At 34.1% G+C, this 15,724-nt stretch overlaps 1 protein-coding gene across 2 annotated transcripts in view; it reads left to right on the top strand.

The window, feature by feature from the left end:
• The window catches only part of LOC126260892 (vacuolar protein sorting-associated protein 26C), a 32,138-nt gene extending 20,417 nt beyond the window's left edge, over positions 1-11,721 (top strand). For both annotated transcript variants that reach the window (XM_049958340.1, XM_049958339.1), the window contains 3 exons: positions 3,570-3,666; positions 7,337-7,462; positions 11,326-11,721. In XM_049958340.1, the coding sequence (XP_049814297.1) occupies positions 3,570-3,666; positions 7,337-7,462; positions 11,326-11,408 (306 nt within the window). In that variant the 3' untranslated portion in view covers positions 11,409-11,721. The remainder of the gene's footprint in view (positions 1-3,569; positions 3,667-7,336; positions 7,463-11,325) is intronic.
• The last annotated feature ends 4,003 nt before the right edge of the window (positions 11,722-15,724 follow it).

The following is a 15,724-nucleotide window of genomic DNA, read 5'->3' on the forward strand; positions in this document are numbered from 1 at the left end:
CTATCAACATAATCATACACAACAAAATAAATGAAAATACAACTATGGAAGAGTTACAACTACTGGTTTATATAGGAGCACTCACTACACTAAATATACACACTAGGCAGAGATCAGAACCAACCAACACACAGAAGAAACCCACAGAACCAGCATGGCAACACAAGCTACATATCAGAATAGAAAAACTAAGAAAAGACATCAGACAGCTAACACAATTTATAAGAAATGAAATATCAGACAAAAAACGAAAAAGGTTAGGTAAAATCTTACAACAAGAAGCGATAGAGCAATTAGATGAAAAGAAGTAGAAATTACAAGCATTGGCCAAACGACTTAGAAGATACAAAAAAAAAGTGAAAATAGAAGGATACAAAATCAAACATTCAACACAAACCAAAAGAAATTTTACCAGACAATAGATAACACACACATTAAAATAGACAATCCACCAAACATAACAGGCATGGAACACTTCTCGAGCAACATATTGTCAAACCCGGTACAACATAACAGACATGCACGGTGGATACAAGCAGAAACAGACACATACAAGATGATACCACAAATGCCTGAAGTGATAATTTTGCAACATGAAGTGACCCGAGCAATTAATTCTACGCACAATTGGAAAGCCCCTAGAAAAGATAAAATAGCAAATTTCTGGCTAAAGAAGTTCATCTCAACACATTCACATCTAACTAAATTATTTAACAGTTCATTGCAGACCCATACACAGTCCCTGATACACTTACACAAGGAATAACTTATCTGAAACCTTAAGATCAAGCAGACACAGCAAACCCAGCAAAATATCGCCCCATAACATGCCTACCAACAATATACAAAATATTAACTTCAGTCATTACACAGAAATTAATGACACATACAACACAGAAAAAAATTATAAATGATGAACAAAAATGCTGCTGCAAAGGAGCACGAGGATGTAAAGAGCAACTGATAATAGATACAGAGGTGACATATCAAGCTAAATCTAAACAAAGGTCGCTGCACTACGCATACATTGATTACCAAAAAGCTTTTGATAGTGTACCCCACTCATAGTTACTACAGATATTGGAAATATACAAAGTAGATCTTAAATTAATACAGTTCCTAGACATAGTAATGAAAAATTGGAAAACCACACTTAATATCCAAACAAATTCAAATAATATCACATCACAGCCAATACAGATTAAGTGTGGAATATACCAAGGAGACTCATTAAGTCCTTTCTGGTTCTGCCTTGCTCTGAACCCACTATCCAACATGCTAAATAATACAAATTATTACTGGAACATACCCACACAAAATAACACATTTGCTATACATGGATGATCTAAAACTACTGGCAGCAACAAATCAGCAACTCAACTAATTACTAAAGATAAGAGAAGTATTCAGCAATGATATAAATATGGCTTTTGGAACAGACAAATGTAAGAAAAACAGCATAGTCAAGGGAAAACACACTAAACAAGAAGATTACATATTGGATAACCACAGCGACTGCATAGAAGCGATGGAAAAAACAGATGCCTATAAATATCTAGGATACAGACAAAAAATAGGAATAGATAATACAAATATTAAAGAAGAACTAAAAGAAAAATATAGACAAAGACTAACAAAAATACTGAAAACAGAATTGACAGCAAGAAACAAGACAAAAGCTATAAATACTTATGCTATACCAATATTGACCTACTCATTTGGAGTAGTGAAATGGAGTAACACAGACCTAGAAGCACTCAATACACTTACACGATCACAATGCAACAAATATAGAATACATCACATACATTCAGCAACAGAAAGATTCACATTAAGCAGAAAGGAAGGAGGAAGGGGATTTATCAACATAAAAAACCTACATTATGGACAAGTAGACAATTTAAGAAAATTCTTTATAGAACGAGCAGAAACTAGCAAAATACAGAAAGCAATCACTCGTATAAATACATCGGCTACACCACTGCAGTTTCATAACCACTTCTACAACCCTTTAGATCACATAACATCAACACATATGAAGAAAGTAAATTGGAAAAAGAAAACACTACATGGCAAGCACCCGTATCATCTAACACAGCCACACATCGATCAAGACGCATCCAACACATGGCTAAGAAAAGGCAATATATACAGTGAGACGGAAGGATTCATGATTGCAATACAGGATCAAACAATAAACACCAGATATTACAGCATAGTATTAAACATCCCAATACCACAACAGATAAATGCAGACTTTGCAAAGAACAAATAGAAACAGTAGATCACATCACAAGCGGATGTACAATACTAGCAAATACAGAATACACCAGAAGTCATGACAATGTAGCAAAAATAATACATCAACAACTTGCCATACAACATAAATTAATAAAACAACACGTTCCCACATACAAGTATGCACCACAAAATGTACTGGAGAATGATGAATACAAATTATACTGAACAGAACCATTATAACAGATAAAACAACACCACATAACAAACCTGACATCATACTCACCAATAAAAAGAAGAAATTAACACAACTAATCGAAATATCCATACCCAATACAACAAATATACAGAAGATAACAGGAGAAAAAATTGAAAAATACATTCAATTGGCTGAGGAAGTCAAGGACATGTGGCATCAGGATAAAGGTGACATGATACCAATTATACTATCAACTACAGGAGTCATACCACACAATATCCACCAGTACATCAACACAATACAGCTACACCCAAATGTATATATACAACTACAGAAATCTGTAATTATTGATACATGTTCAATTACCTGACAGTTCCTAAATGCAATGTAACATATACTGTACAGTTAAAAGGAAGTCACGCTTGATCAAGGTCCGCATCACTTTCCATTTTTAACCAGACATAACGTCTGAGAAAGGAAAGAAATAATAATAATAATAATAATAATAATAATAATAATAATAATAATAATTATTATTATTATTATTATTATTATTATTTCTTTACTTTCTCAGACGTTAAGTCTGGTTGAGAATGGAAAGTGACGCGGACCTTGATCAAGCGTCACTTCCTATTAACTGTACGGTATGTGTTATATTGCATTTAGGAACTTTCGGGTAATTGAACATGTATCAATAATTACGGATTTCTGTAGTTGTATATATATGTTTCGATGTAGCTGTATTGCATTGATGTACTGGTGGATATTGTATGGTATGACTCCTGTAGTTGATAGTATAATTGGTATGATGTCAACTTCATCCTGATGCCACATGTCTTTGACTTCCTCAGCCAGTTGGATGTATTTTTCAATTTTTTCTCCTGTTATTATTATTATTATTATTATTATTATTATTATTATTATTATTATTACTATTATTAGCATCAGATTCTTCTCCATTAGGCTGAAAAATAACAAATTTCTTAAGCTGATGTTGTTTTGTATGCATCCTCTCCATTATTTTGTATGCAAATAATTGTTTTCCTTGTTTTGTAATAATGTATTATGTGTAATGCATGTACTTGAAGTACAGATATGCTTCAGTACATTATATGATTATTACTGCTTGCAGCTTGTAGTGGAACACTGTGAAGTACCTATCAAGTCTGTGGAACTGCAGTTGGTGCGTGTAGAAACATGTGGATGTGCTGAGGGATATGCAAGAGATGGTAAGTTTCAGCATTTAGGATGTTAAACGTTTCTTTTTTCATTTATATTACCAATAGATCAAAATAAACCAAATGTGGCTTTTCAGGACCTCAACAAAGAAACCACAAAATAGATGTTGTTGTTGATTTTCTATCTTACAGAATATAGTAACTAAATGTTAGAAAATTCAGTATTTACAGCCTTTGAAATGGAAGCTTTCTACCGGTTTGTCTGTGGAATATAGTTGTCATATCTCTCTAGAAATGTAGTCTGGTGTGTAGTGACCAATGCTCCACTGAATTCCTTTTGAGATTTAAAGAATTGAATTAACAACTGTAAGGACAATAATTTTCAAAACTGAAGTCTGTCCAAATACAAAAATAGGAAAACTTCTAACAACTGTAACGACTAATGGTGGTACATTATTACACAAGGACAAAAACTAACAAAAACAGTAGCAATCAGGATTCCAGTATTAGTAGGAGATTCAATATATATTTTTGGGAATTAATTTTTTGAGTGATTACAATCCAAACTTCAAAAAGAGTTGTAGACTGAGATCTGAGCACAGTTTAACCAATCCTTAGCTTGAAGACACTGATTGATGTCTGTGTATTATATATCACAAAGAAAATGAGTAACATCTGAACAAAATTAAAGTGAAATGGATTACTGAAGGAATAAAAATTTCTATTGCAAGAAAAAGATGGCTAAGTATGGGACTAAAACATAACAAAAATACTGATTTTGTTACCTATGTAAAAGATTACAAAAATACTTTTAAAAAAGTTGTGAAGATCATTGATCAAAGCTGAAACAAGTGCCACAGCTAGATGCCATGATATTTCTGAAATCCAGATAGTGGTGAAAACTATTTTAAATTCTGCTCAAATTTCAGAATTATTTAATAAATTCTTTATAAATATAAACAAATCAAACATCAATTTAGAAAATTACCCAGAAAAGATCAATTTCTTTAACACTGAGCAATTTGAAGGTGAACTTTTCAGTACATTCAGCAAAACTACTATAAAAGATATAGAAAATGTGATACTGTCACTAAAAATAAAATATCAGCAGGATGGGATGAGATACTAGCAAAAGTGTTAAAAACAGTCTCTAAAATAACTGCACAACTACACTCTACAATAGTTAACCAATGTCTTCAAGATTATTATTTTCCAGAAACACTTACGTATGTAGGCATGAAGGAACATATGGGAAACTACTGTGCAATCTCTTGTATTCCATCATTAAAAATATTTGAAAATGTAGTCACAATACAAATTCAAAATTTCATAAAAAAATTTAAAATAATCTCAAAAATTCAGTATGGATTTCAAAAAGGCAAAACTACAGTATCTGCTGTAAACCATTTTGTAGATAAAATTAGCTCCTATCTAAACAACTTACTGCATGGCACTGGAATTTCTTGTGACCTATGAAAGGCCTTTGATAGTGTGAACCACTCAGAGACAGGAATATATACTTCAAAATGGATAACCATTTCACAAGGAATACCCCAAGGTTCTGTCTTACCTCCCATTCTGGTTCTGTTTTACATAAATGATCTGCCACTTAATATTGAGTGTCCCTCAGTTTTATTTGCAGATAACACATCTGTAATCATTGAAAGTAACAATAATGATCTAATTCTTCAGAAAAATCAGAAACTTTGTTTGATTTAAATGGGTTAAAATTAAACATTAAAAGACTCAGTTAATGCAGTTAAAAACAAAACAAGCAAAATTAAATGATGATCAAATCAATTACAAAAACCAGGATTTTCAGAAAGCTAGCTGATTGAAATTCCCAGGAATGCAACTGGATAAAAATCCATCTGGAGGCTCACAGATACAGTACCTTGCAAATAAATTAAATAGCATAGCATGTGCTATGAGGATATTGTACAGTGCTACCATTATGGACATAATAAAAGTAGTATATCACAGCCACTTAAAAGTCTGTAATAAGGTATGGAATTGGAATTTAGGATCTCAAACTATATGTGTCAGATATTCATCACCATCACTAAAAATATGCCCAATGCAGGGTGAAGGGAATTGTGTCATCTATGCAAAAAATCTAAGTATATTAAGTGTTCCCTCACTGTACATCTATGAGCTGATCGTCTTTGTACACAGTAATCCAGATTTACTTGTAGCAAATCATTTTCAACATGATTACAACACCAGAAATCAAAATAATTTTATGCTGCCCACCCACCATTTAAAACTTTATGCTCAAACTTCACACTGTATGGATATGAAAATGTATAACATATTGAAAGGAAGAGAATTGCTCAGTATAAATTTAGAAACACTGAAAAAAACCTTATATGAGAAACTAGTGCAGTAATGTTACTAATCAGTAGAAGAATTCATGGAGGACAATGTGAAAATTTGAGCAGGTGAGAGCAAGTACTTAGGACTGTTAATTTTTAAACGTTTGTTACTTTTTAGGAAAAATATTAGTTGCATATTAATTACAAATCCAGTACAGTACATTATATTAATTATATTATAAGAAAACTAGCAGACCCAGTTTTTGTGTTTTGGCAAGTCTCCTGTACATTTAGCCAATGACTTGAATATTAGGTGTTATGAGACAGTAAACTTCCATTCTGTTCTATTCCATACATACTCCACAAAGACCTTGATTCCAGTGTTGGAAGAGCTTTTTATAATCAACATCTGTGCTAAAAACAGCAACCAACAAAGCCAGAGAAAAGTTGTGGGCAGTCAAAATAACTCATCGTCCAAGCAGAATCAAGCAGAGTCAACAAAATGCTTACCAGCCTGACACATCTTGGCCTGGACCACATGGTGATCACTAAAGAGATTATGAAAGAGTCAAATGACAACCTAATGATATGGGGATACTTGTAAGGGATGAAACTGTGCGAATGTGTAGAAGTACAGATAATGAAACACCTGTGTCAGTGTTCATGTTGCCCTGGTTCTTGCAATGAGAAGAAATTGTTAAAGATACATGAAAATGCTGTAGTGGTTGCTCATTTTTGGGAAAAGATTGCTTGATTTCAATTTTGTATGTGTATAAACAGCTTCTATTTCCTTACCAGAAATTATAGGTTTATAGGATCCTATGACTATGCCTCAGACTTGAGTACATAAATAAATGTGATGAAGTGACAATGACATAAGCATCAGAGATGAGACAAAGAATACTGTTTCTCCAACTGAAAGCTGTAATCTCTCATTGATGAGGCAAAGTGACACTCAAGCTGGTCAGTCTTATACAAAAGAAACATGCCCTCATATGGGATCGGATAGTTAGAAAAGTAGAAGGGATAGGCTATTGGCAGAGTTGCCCTCATGATGATGCCATTGAATTTTTGAAAAATGCTATTATTATAGGCTATTTATAATAGCCAGCATTTTCTAGTGTTGTAGCTGTATCATGAAAAAGAACTGTTCGGACAATGTACAATTGAATGAGAATGTTGCCAAATGATTGCTATTGTCCATGAAGAATTTTTTTAGTGAAATTTCCTCATTTACACTCTGTCCCAAATTAAGCTAAAACTGTGAGATTTTTTTTTCTCTTGTATGCCCTACTTTTGTTTATGTGTGATACATCAGTATTTTCCAAAAGTAGGTGTTTCAAAGATCTGATGTATCTGATGGACTGCACTTTAGTGAAATAATGATGTACTTATTTTATTCACAGCAACAGAAATCCAGAATATCCAGATAGGAGAAGGAAATGTACCCTGTGGTTTGGCTATTCCCATATACATGATTTTTCCAAGACTATTCACGTGCCCTACACTAGCAACAAGCAATTTTAAAGTGGGTAAGTATAATAAAAAATTAAAAGCAAGTGTTACTATGCATTTTACAATAAAAATTGTATCTGCAGAAAAATCTCAGTCTATCAGAAGTTTCATTTGTAGACCAGAGAAAGAAGGAAATTCAGATGTATGTTTTTCTTGTGCTTGCTTTTCTTGGGAAAGTGAAATGGTCAACTAAGGGGAGAACTACAATTCATTAAATTGTTCAGAGGATGAAGAAAGGATGAGAAGTGCAACATATCTGCAGTAAAAAGAAATATCAAACTATGGTAACTCCAGGTAGGAATATCAATAATGTGGAAAGGATAGACTGCTACTATCATAAAGAAGACACGTCAGCTTGCAGACAGGCACGATTAAAAGTGTCTTCTTTACAGCAAGTGGCAATATATCTTTTTCCACATTGCAAAAAAATATAGTGAACAAAAGATGTAATGTATGATGAAAAGTCTTGGGCAAGGTTAATCAAATGTAGCAATTAGGTTAGGGGTGCAATAAAATGGATGTATAATTTAAGAGACTAACAAAGAATGAGCTGAATTACTCAATTTCTTGAATCAGGTGCCACAGAGTGAATGTGCTGGATGCATGAAATCAGCAGTGATATCTGTGATGTGGTTGTAAAAGACAAGAATTAAAAGAAACTGTGGGTTTACATATATGCAGGAGATTCAACCATTGCCCTGTTATCAGCAAATTATCAATTATTTATATGTGTCCCCAAGTCGTACAACACTGCACTGTCACAACATCACTCACCTCTGTAACCAAAGTCGTTAAAGTATGTTTGCACAGTGGCACTTGACTCTGAGATAATCCACTTCTAATCCTGGGAGTGAATGAAATTTTCGCTTCCAGTGTTTGACCAGCAAGGCAAGGAGAGGTGCTAGTGTCTGTCTACAGTGTCTCATGAAGTGAGGGTGTGTGGCACTGTTGATGGTGATCCACCCGTCAGATTGGAATGTAAAGTTCAGTGGCCCTCTTGATGCTATTTGAGAGGAGTAAGCTATTTCCTACTACTGGATGCCACCCTTTCCCTTCTCTCATCATCATCATCATCATCATCATCATCATAATCATCATCATCATCATCATCATAAACAAAAAAGTAACACTTCATTGTACATGCATCAGTTACACCCACCTACACTCAACAAATACACATACAACACAACTCGTACCCTTTCCATTAGGCAGCTGAATTCCAACTGTGGTGATGTTCCAACCAGCAATGTCATATGACATTTAATCTTTTTTAATCATGATGCAGAAGATCCATTGTGAAATCTGTGCTTGGAAATGTTACATAAGAGATATAAGTGTCGATATGGCTTGGCAAGGAATTTATCATGTTTTAATACACTGTATATAGAAATAACAAAAGTCTAATAGAACTTGCGGTCACTGTCACTTCAAACATGATGTAAAATGGAGTACAGGCAGCTTATTACAGATGTAGTCAAAATTTCCCAGAAAACGTAGGGCTGTAACTGATTTTTAACTTTATTCCACATCTTCAGATTTTTTGTGTTAAGAGTGTAGGCTTAGCAACAGTTTTATTGTCAGAAAGCTTTATTACATGTTGTGCCCTACTATAGAGTGAGATACTAGTGATTAAGTTATAAACAAATATGAAACTAACAAACAGAACAGAGCCTTACATCATATTATGACTGAATTTAATCCTGGTGCAACATGTGACATATGTTTTTTCATCTAATTCTACATAATTTGCCTGCCAAACAAAAACTGTGTTTATCATGTGAAACACAATTTGCACTTTTCTCACATCATGCTGAAAGTAGCAGATCACAGCAGTCAGGTAGACGCAGTATTTCTCGATTTCCAAAAAGTGTTTGACTCAGTATCTCACCTATGCTTGTTATCAAAAGTACAGTTGTGTGTGGTATCAGAAGAAATTTGTGGCTGGATTGAGGATTTCTTGGTAGGGTGGAAACAGCATGTTTATCCTGGATGGAGAGGTACTTCAGGTGTATCCCAAGGAAGTGTATAGTGTTCTTTGCTGTTTATATTGTATAGTAATGATCTTGTGGCAATATTAGTAGTAACCTCGGACTTCTTGCAGATTATGCAGTTATCTGCAGTGACATATAGTCCCAAAGGAGCTGCACAGATATTCAGTCAGGCCTTGATAAGATTTCAAACTGGTGCAAAATTGGCAACATGCTTTATATGTTCTAAAATATAAAATTGTGCTCTTAACAAAATGAAAAAAGATAGAAACAAACATGGTATCCTGTGAATATAATATCAATGAATTACAGCTGGAACCTTTGAACTTACACTATACCTGGGTGTAACACTTAGTAGGGACACAAAACTGAATGTTCACATAGGCTCAGTCATGGGTAAAGCAGAGAGCAGATTTCAGTTTATTGGTAGGATACTAGGGAAATGCAGTAAACCTATAAAGGAGATTGCATACAAACTGGTGATGTAATCCATCCTAAAATATTGCTCAAGTGTGTGAAACCCATTCCAAATAGGACTAGCAGGGGATATTGAATGTATACAGAGAATGGGATCATCAATGATTACAGGTTTGTTTGACACATGGGAGAGCATCACAGAGCTGTTAAAAGGACTGAACTGATGGAAACTATCGTGAGAAAGTTTAGTAACAAAATTTCAAGGACCGACTTTAAATGATTACTCTAGGAATACCCCACAACCCCATACATATTGCTCCCATAGGGAATGTGAGGACAAACTTAATCACCAGTAATTACAGCATGCACAGAGGCTTTTATACAATGATTTTTCCTGTGCTCCATATATGAATGGAATGGATACAGTGGGATGTACCCTCTGTCATGCACTTTACAGTGGTATGCAGAGTGTAGATGTAAATGTAGATCTGTTTCTGTTATAGAATGGGAAATTTCAGTTTTGCCTATGTTCAACAGTTTCATCTACAAAACAAAACAAATTCCAAACACTTACTGAATTTGGAATATAAATTTTTAGTTGTCACTTTCATGTTGACATCAAATCTAAACAAGTGTGATCCACACACAAAAGCAGCAGTTTATTGCTTTAGAATTTGTAGCAAGATTTCAATATTTTTTGGTTGGAGTCCAGTTTGAAACGTGCTATGTTGTACATGACTAGCCAGTTCAGATCCAGAAAATAGAAAAGCTTAACAATCTTCCCATAATATTCTGAGCATATGATAAATACTGTCTTGACATCATACTCACTAATCTCTCTTTCCATTGTAAGAATATCAGTAAGACATGACTAGATTTATTAGCAGAATATTGAACATAACGTACACCAGTCAATAGTGACTGGAAACAGTTGACTGCCAGACAAGAACTTAAAGATTATTTCATGTAACATTACTTTATGGAGTTCTTTTTGTCCTGCAAAATAAATATTAAAACTTTGTAACTACAGTAACAGCTATGACATATGTCACTAATCTTAAACGTGAAGCCAGGAGTGCCAAGTGGAGCTCAATAAAAAACATAAGATACTTTGTTTAAAATAAAGTAGAAGAAAATTAAAGACTAATTTCTTTTAAAAGCATGCACATTTTTCTAAAAGCTGAAGACGCAAAATAGTTGTCTTACACATCCACTCACCTAAGTGATAATTGTTCTAACGTGTAAGTCATGCAGCTTATGTAAGTCCTTGCTGTGAATCATTGTCATTCCTGAATTTTCTCTTTTTCATATCAAAAGTTTGTCCCTCATACTTGCATATGTTTTCATATTTCACAGAAAATTGATAGATTAGCTTGGATTATTGTAAGAATAATTAATACATTGTAAGCGCTTTATGTGACAGTAATGTATTTTCTTAGAATTACATAAATATTGATTCTTTGTTCCTTTTTCAGATTTTGAAGTCAATATTGTAATAATATTTCAAGATGATCATCTCATTACAGAGAATTTTCGAATTGTTTTAACTCGTTATTAATTAATTTCAAAACTCAGTTTTGAATTAGTATTTTTTACAAAAGTGAGTATTAAAAGTAAAGAATGTCATTCCACACACCTACAGAGGCATTAGCAGGAAGTATTTCAAGCTAGCTGATGAACAAATAAAGCAGTGGAATGACAATAAGATTCTTACTGTCATGATATAAAATATCAAATGCATAATGTTTCATGTTGAATGGTATAAAATACCAGCTGCTGTAATGGTTAATGTTGTTATATTTTGTAATTGCTTTATAACTTTTTTACTGTATAGTGCATTATAAATAAAGTTTTTATATTGCATATTGTAATCATATGGATGCAAAACTGATTATTTTATAAATGTGATTTTTATTTTAGAATTAGGATGTACTGTAGGACTCAGCTACTGTGTATAGTAGGTGTAACAGAAGCAAGACGCAGATAAGATTTACTTAACTTTGTATAGGTCATTTCCACAAAAATGTCATGAGTATTTACAACTGCCTCTGAACCTTAACATATCACTCGATACAGACAAACTACAAGTCTCTTCACTTGAAGTATAATTGACATAACTTCACTTATAATTCTGCCTAAGACATTGATTACACAGCTGGCCTACTAGAAGATCATGCTGTTACCTTACTTGATGATCATGGACTGGGCTGAGCAGTACTGTGCTCAGCCGTTGATGTGACTTGCAGCCGCTATTTATTCTTGGGGCTAAGTTGCGAGATACCAACCTTGCTTTGGCACCTCACTCTTTGGATGACATAACAGGAGATACAAGAAGTGAATCACCTAACACTTGCACCACAAATAGTTTGGATAAGGAAGCACTATCGTTATATGGTTTTCACAGAACTAAATTTGCAACCAAGGGCAAGTATTTGTAGCCAGTACACTGATTTTTGGTCAGGGACAAATGTGCAGTTTTTTTATAACAGTTACAAATTTTGAAATGGGACAATGGCTATTGACAGTAAATTCCCAAAAGTGGTGCAAATGAGAATGTCAGTGGTGTTTGTTGCAGGAAGGTAGTGCATGTAGTTTACAACTTACCATATTGTGAACATTGTAAACTCTGACAGTTGTGGACAAGGTAGCATGTGCTTAGAAGATCCTAATGCAAAAAAGGCGAACATGCTCATGTTTCATGGTGAATACAGGAAGTATGCCATTTGTTTGTGTACCCTGTAACCCCAAAATTATCCCAATATACATCAACCTCTTCAAGCAATTACAGATGATATGAAACAGTGTATTACTGCTGCCTCGTCTGCAATTTCCACTGAAATGCTAGAAAGTGTGCAGCAATTGTTGCATGGCAGACTACAAGCTTGTACTGACTCTGGTGGTTTTCAATTTGAGCACAGAGGTACTGCATTCATCTTTGTTTCTTTCATTTGTCCTAGACAATGTCCCATTTAACAACACAACTCCTCTGGAGACTTATTAACTACTGCGTAGGACAGCACCCATGTGAAAATTGCATCAATTTGTGCTACAACTTGAAACAAACAACTGCCAGTGTTTACAATGTTCAAATTATGATATCTTGTAAACTGTTTGCACTAAACTTCTGCAACAAACACCACAGACATTCTAATTTAGCCAACTTTGATTATCGACTATCAGTAGCCATTGTTTCATAGAAATATTTGTACATGTCCAAAATAAATACACATTTGAGATTCGTAACACTCTATGTATGGGCTGCATAACCCGATCCCTACCTACTATTACATTCTGTGAAATCTGCATACCAGTGGTGCCTTCCATTATCGAAATACTTGTGGTGCAAGTTTTGGGTGATCCACCCTGTATATATTGCAATTTCTTATAGGTTACCTTCACTATGTAATGAAAGCAATGCAAAAGATTCTATGAACAGATGGTAAAATCATATCTTGTAATAGATTTATTCTTATTCTCTCTATATAAAGAATCTATTTTGAATTTTATGTCTGTGATTATTAACTTTGTTGCATAAACTGTGTGTGTGTGTGTGTGTGTGTGTGTGTGTGTGTGTGTGTGAGGGAGAGGGGGGGGGAGGGGGACGTAACCGTGCACACGCACCATATCTGACAACTTAAGAAGACCTAAAGACTGTATTAATGAAAATGTCCAAGCTGCTTATGACTTGAGTTAGTCCAGACAAATGGAAAGCAAAATGGTTCAGTACATCATATTATATATGTTAATTACTGTTATATTCCTGATCTCATTTTACGTTATTGGATGATATGTAAAGAATGCATCTATCTGCAGTCGTGTAACCATTGCCTGCAGACAGTTACTCAGGTTTTCTGTGAGCTGAATTTAAGTTTATCACTATGCTTGTTCCAGTGCCTCTTCAGGAAGAACAGCCTCACATGTTTGTCCTAAGATTATATTTTTTCATGACTACATTGATGATGCACTTAATACTTATGGTCCAAATTATTTTCTTCCCTCCTCATGCCCCAGAATGTTATGCCGAGTAATTGTATGTCACAAGTATTAAATTATGGAATAACCTGCCATACCTCATGAAATAATGGTAAAACCTTTAGTTTCCTCTTCGCACCTGCACCCAGTTGAAATTGAAGATTCTTAATTTTTACTCAGTATATTCTGTGCTCGTTTCCTCCTTTTATTTACCTTGTTATTTTTCTGTTGATTTGTTCCCTTTCCATTTGTAACTCTTTTGCATTAAATTGTTATAATAAAGTAATAATAAATGTTCATATAAGGTCATTACTGTTATGTGTCTTAAATATGTCAGTCATGAGAAAGCTGAAGCACGTTCACCAGTACAACCTAAATTTGTTAACGTAAATAACTGAATAAATAAAATAGGTAGAATCACATAATTAATCAGGAAACAGATGACATGGGAGCATTGCACATAAAAATTTACTTAGTTACAGGTGATGAGCTAGTGAAAGAGGAGAACAGAATAAATTTTCTGTTTTGCAAACAACATGAATAGTAAGAAAGGCAACATAAATATAGTAGGAAAATTCTAGTAGAATGTAAATTATTTAGGAGTGAAGGAGGCCACTTGCAGAATAGCAGAAGCATCGAGTCATTGACAGGCGCACACAAAAAAGAAGAAAACTTGCTGGCTTTCAGAGTAAATCCTTTCTCCAGCTAAAGTGCACTAGCATGCCTGTGTCCTTATATTGTGTGAGCAAGACGAAACAGATTCAATTCCAGAAATATGTGCTATAGAAAATTGATTTGTTTTGTTGTGTCTGCCATTACATTGCATCCAGTGGCTTTGGTCATTGGATTCTACATTCTTTCGACCACTTGATATTGATACATAATACAATCATAATACAAAATAGTACACAGATTGGTCACTAAGCTTCAGAAGAACAATGCTCTTTTGACTGTCATAAGAAATCAAGAAACAATCATCATCTTTAGTTTTCAAGTGTTGTAAAAAAGCTATTCGCTGGTTTTATATGAACTATTTTCTCAGTATCCAGTTGTTTCTTCCTTTCAATGTCTTTCTTAGACTCCTCTATCTTGACATGAAGTTGCAAGCAAGAGCTACATTCATGTATGGTAGACAAGGAAAATCTTATGCTGGATTTACTGCTAAAAATTCCTTAAAAGTAAGACTTCTTAACATATAAGTGTGGCCGCCCTTCTGAAACTTTCTTTTCAGTGTAGGCTTTGAAAGTTTCCCAGTACGTAGATGAGATAGTAGATCGTAGCACTCTTTCCCATATTGTAATGACTTTCACAGCCTTTCAGGCTTTTGATGGATGATTTTACAGCTTCTCACTTTCCTCCATACTTTTTTCCCCTTGTGATCTTCTCCATGAGTTTCAACAGGCACGTGAGTGTGACCACTTTTGAATCTTGTAAACACACCTATTACTGTATGCTTAGTATTTTTTTTTTTTGAGGACTTTTATAAAAATATCGTAGCGGACAGATGTGTAGATATCAGCTTTGTTTCAAATAGTATACTTGTATGTAAAGCCTTTAGGTTTCCACATGCATCCTGTATTCGTCTTCCTAGGAACTTTAACTTTCATATACTTCAATATGGATGCAGGGATTGAAAGATATTTTCAACCGCATCAGTTTGAGGTGTCTGATGGAGAAAAATGATACATCTTTTAATGTGCTGAATCAAGTGGTGCTAATTATTTCCATCAAATATTGACATAATTATAAATAAATGAACATTAAACATCAATAGTTCAAACAAAAGTTGCACATACGACACTATAGTTTCAACTAAAATTGGACACTTGATTATAAACCTTTAAGATACTTGGATTTCAACACGTGACTGGCTAAAACTGTCATGGCAGCTATCATTATGCT

Source organism: Schistocerca nitens, chromosome 5 (genome assembly GCF_023898315.1).
Source record: "Schistocerca nitens isolate TAMUIC-IGC-003100 chromosome 5, iqSchNite1.1, whole genome shotgun sequence".
In the NCBI taxonomy this organism is placed as follows: domain Eukaryota; kingdom Metazoa; phylum Arthropoda; class Insecta; order Orthoptera; family Acrididae; genus Schistocerca; species Schistocerca nitens.